Here is an 11,461-nt window from a genome sequence, read left to right as displayed (position 1 = left end):
GAAGACAGAACAATCCAACACATCCCTTTTATTAATTTAAAAAACATGGAAGAAAAGCAATAGGGAAAGTTTTAGCATTAAAAAAGGGATCCTGATTAAAAATCTATAGAACTTGTCTAGCAACATAAACTGATTTCTTTGGGTTAGAGATGACCCCATACAAAACCCCAAATGCAGAACACTCACAGTGCAGGAGAGTCTGGCTACAGACCACTTTTCTACTTCAGGTTAAACTCCTCCCCTAGATTCATGTATCCCACTGCTACCAGCTTCAACATAAGTAGAACACGTAGCCTTCACAGTAATATTTCCCTTAAATGGTAATAGTTATGTTTTAGCTTTCAGACAGAAAAAACACTCTGGGCCATGTTAGAAAGAACTCTAGGGTCATAGAGACTTATGGCTGACTCTTTAGAGCAAACTTAGAGCAGACTGCACAGCAGTTATACACGCAATTAAGAAAAAATCTCTTATTTGGCATTTCTCTATCATTTTCTCTCGGGCCTGTGACGTGAAGGCCATGCCCCGTTAAGCAGATGTAACGTACGCCAATGGGTTCTGCTTGGCTGAGATGAAAGACTTTCATGCTCCTGAATATAAAGCAATGAACAGTGTTTCCAGCTGTCCCTGGAAGGCCTCATCCTCTTCCCATCACAAAACTTGGCTCTTCAGCATCATCTTCCTTCTCTTCCTCCTCCTTGCTATCCTCTTCGTCATCCTCGCTGCTGCCTTGCTCTTGGGATTGACCAGGTTCTACAAACACAAACAGGATGAATGGATGAGGTGTTCCCACCTGGCTTCCTTGTCAAGCATTTCACAACAAAACAGTCTCAGGTGCTCAGCAAATGTGTACTAGGCCAGGCTGATTAGCATGCATGGGTAACATATTCCACTGCATCTTCCTTGTAAAGTATCTCACAACTAAGCAGTCCCAGATACTCAGGGAACACAAATCAGGTTCTATTAATTCTGCCAAGTGATGAGGAGGTCAGAATATCAAACTTTCCCTTGGAGAATTCCCTTACCTTCAACACTACCAAGTCCATCATTAAACAACTCCACCTCCTCTGGAACATTACTTCTTTCAAACACTGAGGTGGATAGATTATCTCATTCCCAATCTCACCTCTGCAGGCTGGGATGAACTTTCAAGGATCACATAGAGCCCTGGGAAGCCACAGGCAAGACTCAATATATTCCTACAGCTATCCAAGTTCACAGAAACTCCACGAGGTGCCATAAACTTTTACAGGCTGTTTGCTATACAGCAAGTACAGGAACTCATAAAGATATGCCTAAAATTAACAAGGGTCACAGAAAACTTGTGAAGTCTGCTAAAAAACCAGGAGACATCTACTAGAAATTAAATAACCGATAATAAAAATGAGGTACGGCATAAAGTGGGACCTGAATCCAGGAGCCATTTTTCCCCGTTCCTGTTCCTCAGGCCCAGTCACACTCTCAATGTCCTGACCAGTTCACGCAGGATTTAGGATCAGTGGTCTGATGCCACCGCGTGGTGAAGTGCTGAACTCAGAGGGTTTATTGGGAGTTTGTTCATTAATGCAACCTTAACAGCTGACCTCATTCAGTGCCAACCCTTATTCTTAATGTTTTTGCTACAACAAAGATGAAACATGGCAATTCAGAGGTTTCATTTATTCATTCAAAAAGGAAGACAAATGTTTGCCTGCCACATCCAACAAATACACTTTAATTAATTTGAAAAAACTCTCAGATCACAACCCAGGGCACACAGAACTACAAAATGGAAAGGCTGTTCTCAGTAGACTAAAAATGGCTAAGAGGGGCTCCTCTCTCCCCTATATTATTATTTTACATAGAGAAGCACAAACTGTAAAGAGTTAAGAACTGTTACAAAGACCAGCGAGTTTGGATTCTGTCTTTCAGGAACTTGTGCCAAACAAAACCACTCCAGTCCCACAGCTGGACATGGCAATCCCACACCACAGTGCCAGTCCCTGATCCAGCTCTCCTCTCTCCCAGCCACTCCCTAAGGGATGAGTATTCTGTTTGCTCACTCAAAATGAACACAAGTATGTTGACTCATACTTAAAATCTCTTCCCTGTTACAATTCATAAATGAGTAGCTTAAAAAAAAAAAAGGTAACAAAACCAAAACAAAACACCCAAAAAATTCACTCTACTACATTCACTTGCTGTCACAAGTAAAATTAACCTAACAATTTGTCCTCCTGTGTTTACACGGGAGGCTGGCAGTGGTTCAGCTGAAACAGATCCAATTGTGAAAAGCAAAGCACAAATAAGGTAGAACTGTCAGGCAAGTCACTGTTCCAGCAGAATTACCAGAAACTGCTGTAACTTTAAGATTAACAATTTGTGTGCTAATTCACAAAGGACAACTACTTCAAAGAGTACGCCAAAATATACTCACTGAAACACTGCCAAGAAGCAACAAGTATGCAAAAGTTTGAGCACACAGTTACACTGACATTGCTGAACATTAATTTTCAAGACTGCAGGAGAACAGAGGCAGTCAGGTTTTTCACCTTTATTTCTATGCAAATAAATTAGTCCTGTGGAACAGATGGTACCAAGGTGGATCAATTTCTTACACACAAAATTATAACTCCGTTTCTTGCTGCCCAAGCTGTGCATTCTTTTTCCACCTGTTTTCCTATACACATTCAAAATGTACTTTAAAAAAACAGAGCCTTGAACAATACTGCCTTTCTGAGCAGCTGAGGTTCTGAATCTGCAGTTTATCAAAATAGCTGGGGCAAAACTCACACAAACTCAGATTCCAGAGTTTGCTGTCCAAAATTTCCCCTAATAAATGGAAAATATTCACAAACAGCCAAGTTATTTGTAAGATTAAACCTCAACATAGATGGCTTTCAAAGAGGATTTTGAAACATTAGCTAAAATAACAAGCTTAAGGCTCAGGCTTTAATCCATGTATTGAGAATGCTTGGGATGGAGGGGTGGAACAAAACCTTCTAGGCTTCAATAAGGGAACAGAACCAAGTCCTGAGAAAAGTAAACTAAATTTCACTGACCTTTTTCCTGCTTCTTTTGTTCAAGTTTATTTTTCTTAGCTTGCAGTTTCTTCTCTTTTAATTTCTGGCTATAAAGTAAAGAAAAAAGACTCTGGAAAACCCAGTGTTGTAAAGCTTCTGCACATTCATACATTCATTGATAAAGGAAATATTACAGATGTCTTGGAAAAGCTGATTTCAGAAGAGAAATTCCATTTAAATTTGGCCTCAACTGAAAATCTAGCAAGAGCAAACTTAGCACGTGATCAAGAGGAACTTTTCCATGTTGTTTTTAGATTAATAGATTTTTTAAAAGTCTTTCATGACTCCACTGCAACCAAAACTATATAATACACAAGAATCTCCAAGAACACAGATGGAACAAAAATGAAGCTGCCCCCACATTTTAGCTACCTAGGCTAATAAGCTCAAAAGAAAAATGGTGTAAAACCCAGACTGCAGAAACTGAACAATGGGGGGGGAAATCACCAGTAATATATACTTTAATTGAAGAAAATAAAAATAGTGCAGTATGCTTTGACCTTCCTCTTTGGCTGTACTTCTCAGGATGTCAGGCCCTAGAAGTAGCACTGGGGCTAAGAGGGAATTTCAATTCATACAACCCAGCTCTCTTTGCCCAGCAAAGGCAACCTGGCAAGTTAACAGCAGACATAGGCAGAGCAGCCTGGCATTCACATGCTCCTCTCTCAACACCATAAATGAACTCTCTTGAAACAGAGAGCTAAGAACTGTACCTGTTGGGGCAGGACAAAGGAGAAGGGTGGTGAGGAAAATTAGAGGGGCTCCCGCAGGGCAAAGCCACACCATTAGAGCATAGCAGGGGGACAAGGAGGTGTTAGTGTTTAGGCAGCATCTGCTGTTGGAATAGTTGTTCTCCATCTCAGCCAGGGAAGAGGCAGCAGGCCAGATCTGACTTGCTGGCCATCTGTTGGACCACATTAAATTAAACTAAGATGGCAACAGTGTTTGTGTTGTGCACTTTTGTGTTAACATGGCAGTGAGTCACCTTGCACAAGCCTTTCCACAGCAGCTCTCAGCCACAGCATGCAAAGCAGCAAGGGAGAGGCTGCTCAGGGTCCAACCCTGGGAAAGAGCCGAGCATGATTCTGTGCTATTTCTGAAACATCCTGGACACAGAGAATGGGATTTAAATTCTCATGCCACTGCACTACAATGCTCAGGCTATTTCTCGAGAGCATCAATCTTGTAATTGTTTCGTTTTGTCTAAAATTTAAGAGAAAGATGGATTTAATATTTTTTTAGTATTTCCACCTAACTTATTAGACTTGGCCTGCCAGACATTTCAATGAGGGAGGCAGAAGCAGCCTACCCATGAAGCAGCACCCAGTTTTGCACTGAAACTGCTTGGGATCAAATGATTCAGACATAAACTTAAGCCAGATATACACACAAACCTTTCCTGACACTGTTAAAACAAATATGGAGTGAGGCACGTTGCAGTCAAGACCACAGTGTCAGCAAAAGCAGCTCAACCAGTCCAAAGTTATCCTGCAAGCAATGGCACGGAAAAGAAACCACCCCAGCAAAGCCTGTCAGGTTTGCAGCTACCTTTGGAAACCAAACATTGACACTGACAAATTTAATTTCCACAGCCAGACTTCCCAGCTGATAGATGCAGACACAGAATGACAGTGTTTATCCAGAGCATGCAGCTACAGATGAGGCACAGGGAGTGAGGGTTTCCATGTCAAGCCTCCTGGGAAAAATCTGCCCTTACCGCTTCCTTCTGCGTTTTGCTGTTTGCTCTTCTGCAATCATCTTATTCCTCTCCAGTTTCTTCTGGAATTCCTCATCTAGTCTTTGCTGTAATTGATCACATGTCATACTTTGGTCACAATCTAAATTAAAATACCTCTTTGAAAAGTCATGTCCTTTTAGGGAGAAGTCTTTTAGCAAAATACAGAAGGGAGCTCTGCCAGATTTTGTCTGGCTTCTTTATACAAAGCCATGTTCCTAGGGATGAGTCCTGTACAGACAGCGTTTTTAACCTGCAACCTGAGCCAAACATTGAAACCTTCTGAGGGAGGAATCCTCACCAAAACAGATGAGGGAGGTTGGGCTTCTGCCCTAATGAACGTTTCAGTAAAAACAAATGAATAATTGGAGACACAAACATTAACATATGGACTCATCTCAGCCAGGAGAGAGTATAACAATAGTGCTCTCTAAAAGAGGGGGCATTCTACTCGATCAAGACTTAAAAGAAACATCTGGACTCTGTGCACAGGCACTCACTTTGTTTCTGTCTGTGCAAGGCAGCGTTACCAGGGATTTCTAGCTTTTAAAGCATTTTCAAGTCAGCTTGAGAACACACACATTCCCATGAGGCCTTACTGTGTGCTAGGACCCCAGGGAACACAGGAGATGGAGCATGTCTGACACAAAGCACCGAATGTTTCAGTACTGACACAGACACCACGGATCACACACTCCTACAGACTCCTCTGACAAGGGGTGGCTCAGAACGGAATTATTTGTACATGACTTTCAAAGAAAACACAGAATTGCAATGAACAACAAATAGTTGGGGGTGGGGGGAGTTATAAAGAGTTGTGCTGACCTTCTCAGCCATGGCATCCATGAAATCTTGCCTCTGGTATTCTCGCCGACGGAGATGCCGGTACACATGGAATTCCCCACTCCCAGCTCCGGCACTGGAACCTGCAACGAGGAAGAGTTTAACCTGCTAGGAAAGAAGGTAAATAGATGCTCACAAATGACTACAGCTGGGGCACAGGAAAGGGCACTGTCAGAGGAAAATTATCAACAACACACAGTGTGTGTCACCATTTTAAACTAAAATAACTCACAACCAAAAGCCAGAGTGAGCTGCAAACCCACACACTTTTGGGTCACTGCAGGTCCCACAATTATCCCCCTGGAGAGCCCACTCTTAGCTGCACATCAAGGCAGGCAAAGAACTAGAGATGAAATGCACTCCCCACTCTCTTACAGGCAGAGGTGAGCTAGCTGCTGATGCTGCTGCCAAATAATTTTCAGCATCTCGCACACAAAATAAAGGTCAGCAGAAAGGTGGTTAAAGGTGATACTGTACTTTCCCATGCAAGACAGATCCACTGACAGTTTTTAACTGTTTCCTCATAAATTAAATCCCTACAGCACTCTCTTCCTGGCATCAACCTACATATTGAAGCCTTGCAGGAGCTTTAAGCATTGTGCTCCACTCTCTTCCCCTGTCTCCCGAGCCATTTCTCAAGGGAAAGCACAGGAATACAAGTCTCAAAGAAGACACCTAATTAAAACCCAGCAGCTGGGACTGCAACAGGGGTGCTCTCAATACCAACAGAATCCCAGCACGTCAGGTGCTCCCAAAAAACAAGACAATTCAACTCAAGCACACAGCAAAGCTATTTGAAAAAGCCATGGGGGGATTCCAGTAAGCTGAAGATTTTATTCAGAAGTGTAAAAACTTTAGACCAAGATCAATTATTCTGAAATAAGAAAAGTCAACCTCTAGAAAGGACAGAGGTCTCAAAGAAAGACAGAACTTCTACATGCAGCCAGTTTATACCACAGCTACTATATTTATACCCTGCAGGTAAAAGTAAAGTGTACACAGAGTACTTGGGTCAGTGTCCTGGCACAGCTGCCAGCTCCCTACCTGAGCACACACAGTCACACCTGCTGCATGTGCCTGCTTCCCATGGCCTGAGACCCAGACTCAAAGCAGTCAAAAGAGGGACTCCACACTGCTAATCTTCCAGAGAGCTCTCAGATCCATGGAGAGGACAGACTTACTCATCATCATTTACTTGTCATCACCAGAGCAGCAGCTTATTGCACTGCAGGCAGCCCACGTGCTGCAGTGCCACGGGCTTTGTTCTCCCTGCATTCTGACAGCCAGCAGAAAAGTGGAACCAGAGAACCAAATAAAACTTGAAAAATCAACTCTCAAAGCACATTTCACACCTCTTTTCTCCAGCAAAATGAGCAGCAGAAAACCACCTCTGTCCTTCCCTGCTTAACACTTTTCTAAGTTAAATGAGGCTGACCCCAGAGTTATCTGAAGAATAGAATCTTTACCCATGACATCTCTAACGAACTCCGGGGGAGGTCGTGGTGCCCATTCATTCAGTTTTTCAGGAATTGGTACAGTCTTTTCCTGCAAGAACAAACCAACCAGCCATCAGTATCTTCCAGGAGCAAAGTCTGCAATTTTAACACATTGTTGAAAGGCGGGATACGTCTGACAACAGCCTCTTCCACCAACTGACAGATCTCAGAAGGAGCACAGCTGCAGCAATTTCTTCATGCACAGGGATCAGGAGCAGGCAGAAGAGGAGAATCAGAAGGGATCCTTTCTGTCCCTCACATTCAGGCCTGCAGGTCAACAAACCCCAGGAGGGTTAGGAGCATCTGTGCCTCTTTTCAGCACGGGAACTAGAAGGAGGCATGTCAGCATCTCCAAGCACTGGTGGGAGCTGAGTATAATTCCACTAGCAGTAGTCTGGGAAACGATGAAAGGTATTTGTGCACCTTCCATGCCAGAGCTAGAGGACAGGGAAGAGCAGGGGAGGGAGAACACATGGTGCAAGGTCAGAGGAAGAATGCGGTGTGGGGAAGTCTCAGCCTGCTCCAGCACACACAGAGCAGGGGGTGAGAGTCTCCTCCTGGCAAAAACCTCCTCAGGAAAGGACCAAAACACCCAGTTAGAGGACCAGGGTCATGCTCCCGCACATTAAAAGCAGTGGATAGAGGGAAGACCAGCGGGCAGAGCACGGAAGGGCCCCTGCGTTCCCAGAGAAGCGTCTCTCTCCTCACAGAATCCCAGAAAAGACGGATCCCTCTTCCCTCACAGCAACCCAGTGTGGCAGTCGGGCCCTCTCCCCTTGAGGACCCGGCAAGGAGGAAGGGGGCGTGTGTAGATCCCGTCACGGAACCGGGAAGGAAGAACAGGGGGGTTGGTCCCTCTCTGCTCGCAGACCCCGGGAAGGGGGTGTCGGTTCCTCTTCCCTCACGGACACGGAGAGGAGAAAGGGGAATTTGGTCCCTCTCACCTCACGGACCCCGGAGGAGGGGAAAGGAGGAGTTAGTCCCTCTTCTCTCACAGAGCCAGAGGGGGAGGTCTCGGAGTCCGTCTCCCCTCACGGACTCTGGGGGCGGGGTGGGGGTCTCGGCGTCCCTCCTCCCTCACAGACACCGAGAGGGTCTCGGTGTCCCTCTGCCCTCACAGACCCCGGGGGTGGAGTGGGGGGGTCTCGGTATCCCTCTCCCCTCACGGACCCCGGGGCGGTCTCGGTGTCCCTCTCCCCTCACGGACCCTGGGGGCGGGGGGGTGTCTCGGTGTCTCTCTTCCCTCACGGACCCCGTGGGGGTCTCGGCGTCCCTCTCCTCTCCCGCCGCCCCGGGCAGTGCCCCGGCGGGTGCCCTCACCGGGTTCCTCATGAGGCGCTCGAGGCGGAGGCGCTGCTCCTCGGCCGCGCTCCGGGGGATGACGAGCGGCTGCGGCTCCTTGCGGGGCCGGGGCGGCCGCGGGGCCGAGGGCGCCGCCATGTTCCAGCCCTGGCCGCGCCCCGCCTCCCGTGACGTCACGGCCCGCGACGCGGGCGGCGCTGTCATGGCGGGTGTGGTGAGGGCTGGGGAGAGGCGGGAGTTCTGTGAGGGAGCCCCGTGTGAGGGACCCTCGTGTGAGGGAGCCCCGTGTGAGGGAGCCCCGTGTGAGGGACCCTCGTGTGAGGGAGCCCCGTGTGAGGGACCCTCGTGTGAGGGAGCCCCGTGTGAGGGAGCCCCGTGTGAGGGAGCCCCGTGTGAGGGACCCTCGTGTGAGGGAGCCCCGTGTGAGGGAGCCCCGTGTGAGGGACCCTCCGCGCCAACAGAGCCACGGAATCAGGTCGGGAAACACCTCTAGGATCACCGAACCCAACCTCTGCCCTATCACCACCCTGTCAAGCAGAGCACTGAGTGCCACAAGTTGTTTCTTGAGCAGCTCCACGGACGATGATTCCACCACCTCCTTGGGCAGCCTGTGCCAATACTAATCACCGTTTCTGTGAAGTAATTCCTCCTCCTAATGTCCGTACCCTGCAGCGTGGAGGGAGGCTGAAGGCACAGAGTCACCAAACTATGGTTGGAAGGGCCCTCTGTAGATCACCCAGTCCAACCCCCTGCCAAGGCAGGGTCACCCAGAGCAGGTGACACAGGAACGCGTCCAGGTGCGTTTGGAATGTCTCCAGACAGAGAGACTCCACGCTCTTCTTGGGCAGCTTGTCCCAGTGCTCTGCCACCCACAATGGGATTCTTAGAAGGCACAGAGTCACAGAACGATGGTTCAGGTTGGAAGGGATCGCTGGGGTCACCCCCTCCACCCCCCTGCTCCAGCATGGTCCCCTGAGTGTGTCACTCAGGGCTGTGTCCAGAGGGCTTTGGGGAGACACCCCACATCCTCTCTGTGCAGCCTGTGCCAGTGCTTGATCACCCACACAGCGAAGAAGTTCTTCCTCATAGAATCACAGGATGGTTTGGGTTGGAAGGGACCTAAAAGATCTTCCTATTCCAATCCCCTGACATGGGCAGGGATGCTGCCCACTAGAGCAGGCTGCTCAGAGCTCCATCCTACCTGGCCTTGAACATTCCCGGGGTCGTGGCTGACAGAGATTTTCAGGGCAATCTGTGCCAGGGCGACACCACCTTCACAGCAAAGAATTTCATCCTACTGTGTAATCTAAACCCACTCCTTCAGTTTGAAGCCGTTCCCCCATTTGTCACTACAAATTCTCATTCAAAGTCCTTCTGCATCTTTCTTGTCCATTTAGGTACTGAAAGTCCACAATTAGGTCACCCTGAAAACCTTTTCCCAATTCTCTCAGCTTTTCCTTTTAGGAGAGGTACTCCACCCCTCCAATCATCTGGTTTGCCTTCTCTGGGCTCGCTCCAACAGGCCCATGTCTCACGTTTAGGTGGAGCTGCCTGCGCTCCAGCATCCCATTGCTCAGCACCACTGAGCAGGGCCTGCCTCTGACACCCTCCCTCAAACACTCAAACACTCAGATACAGCTTGTTCCCTGTGTCACTCCTCCCATGTCCCAGCTGTAGCCGTGCATCCTGCTCCTGCCAAAGCTGTGTTTGCTGAGCTCCGATGTCCCCTGTCCCCTCACGCACGTTCTCGGGGCTGCAGCGAGTGCAGCCTGTCCCCAGCAGGCCGCATTAGCGAGGCAGCTCCGGCATCTGCTGCGCTCTGTCCAGGCCGAGCCTGAGGAGGGTGAAAATTCGCTGTGTTTTTCCCTGGCACCCTCAGCCCTGCCAAATCCCTTCCCTGTGAGGATGTAAGCGATACAGCACTTCCTGGTGCCCCCGTGGCACGCTGCCTGCGCCATCTGTTCGTGTCACTTTGGTCATTAACCAGCGCGGCCCGCGGGCTTTGTGTGCTGACAGTGATGAACAGCAGCACCGTTCCCCACAGCACGGCCCTGCCGGGTGCTGGGAGATGTGGGTGGGTAGTGGGAGAGGGGGATGCTGTGCTGTCTGCATCCATATTCACACCTGGGATTTGCAGGAACAGCGCTTGGATGAGCTGAGGGCTGGTACACCCAAATCCACGCTTGCCTGACGGAGCTGGAGGAAGCCATGGTGGGGAAGAGGAGCCGGGGCTGGCTGCAGTACAGGCCTCCACTGCAAGCCAAATTTCGTTTCAAGTCGCTGTGGCCCTACAGAAATGGCATGGCATGTGCTGGGGCTGTGTGTGCGTCACAGAATTAGCCAGTAAAGGTCAGCTGCAATGGAAGAGGGGCATAAGCCTTTGTGCAGTTTATGGAGATAAGCCGGAGCCGGGAAGTTGGGCTCTGGGTTTCAGACAGCTTCGTGCTGTGCATGTGGAAAGGGTGACAAAAAGGGGAACAGAGAGGTTGGGAATGGCTCCTTCTGCGATTTATAGTTCATTTGTATCGCCTGAATTTATTAAGCCTCCATTCTCTTCCCCTTTCTGTGGAGAAAATCAGAGCTGATCCTGAGGTTCAGCCCTATGTTTACAAAAGACTTTTCAACCTCCACTGAGGTTGCTATGGAAATCACACTAGTTTGTGTCTCGTGTTTGTCTTACCAACCTGATTTGTAAAAGAATGGTGTGAATTTAGTGTTGGCTGAGTTCCCAGCTGGCCGCTGGTCCTGGAAGGCATCCTTGCAGTCTCAGCCCTGGCTGGAGCAATGCAAACAGCTTCCTCCATGCTGTCTGCCAGCTCCCCAGCTCCTGTGCCCGTGGCTCTTCCAGCCTTGGGTCCTCTTCAGCCCACCAGGACAGAAACCATCCAGTGCCAGGCTGGATTCAGCCCTGCCAAGGAGACACCAGCTCTGTTGCAGAGGCCAGGGCAGGTCCCCTGTCCCCTGTCAGTCACTGCAGACTGTTTAACAAAGCAGAATTGCTGCAAACCGATTGAATTTCCTCT

General features: G+C 48.6%; 1 protein-coding gene across 1 annotated transcript; it reads right to left on the bottom strand.

Moving 5' to 3' along the window:
* Window positions 1-13: 13 nt before the first annotated feature.
* On the bottom strand, window positions 14-8,598 carry PRKRIP1 (PRKR interacting protein 1). The gene is made up of 6 exons (XM_069033240.1): window positions 8,457-8,598; window positions 7,107-7,185; window positions 5,623-5,723; window positions 4,780-4,865; window positions 3,042-3,109; window positions 14-753 (listed from the first exon to the last, which is right to left on the bottom strand). Exons 1-6 carry the CDS (start codon window positions 8,574-8,576, stop codon window positions 638-640), a joined length of 570 nt encoding a protein of 189 aa, XP_068889341.1. The 5' UTR covers window positions 8,577-8,598; the 3' UTR covers window positions 14-637.
* Window positions 8,599-11,461: the final 2,863 nt, after the last annotated feature.

The sequence above is a fragment of the Aphelocoma coerulescens genome, chromosome 19, assembly GCF_041296385.1.
Source record: "Aphelocoma coerulescens isolate FSJ_1873_10779 chromosome 19, UR_Acoe_1.0, whole genome shotgun sequence".
Lineage (NCBI taxonomy): Eukaryota > Metazoa > Chordata > Aves > Passeriformes > Corvidae > Aphelocoma > Aphelocoma coerulescens.
The sequence above is the reverse complement of the archived record's forward strand: the minus strand, read 5'-3'. Positions and strand labels throughout refer to the sequence as shown.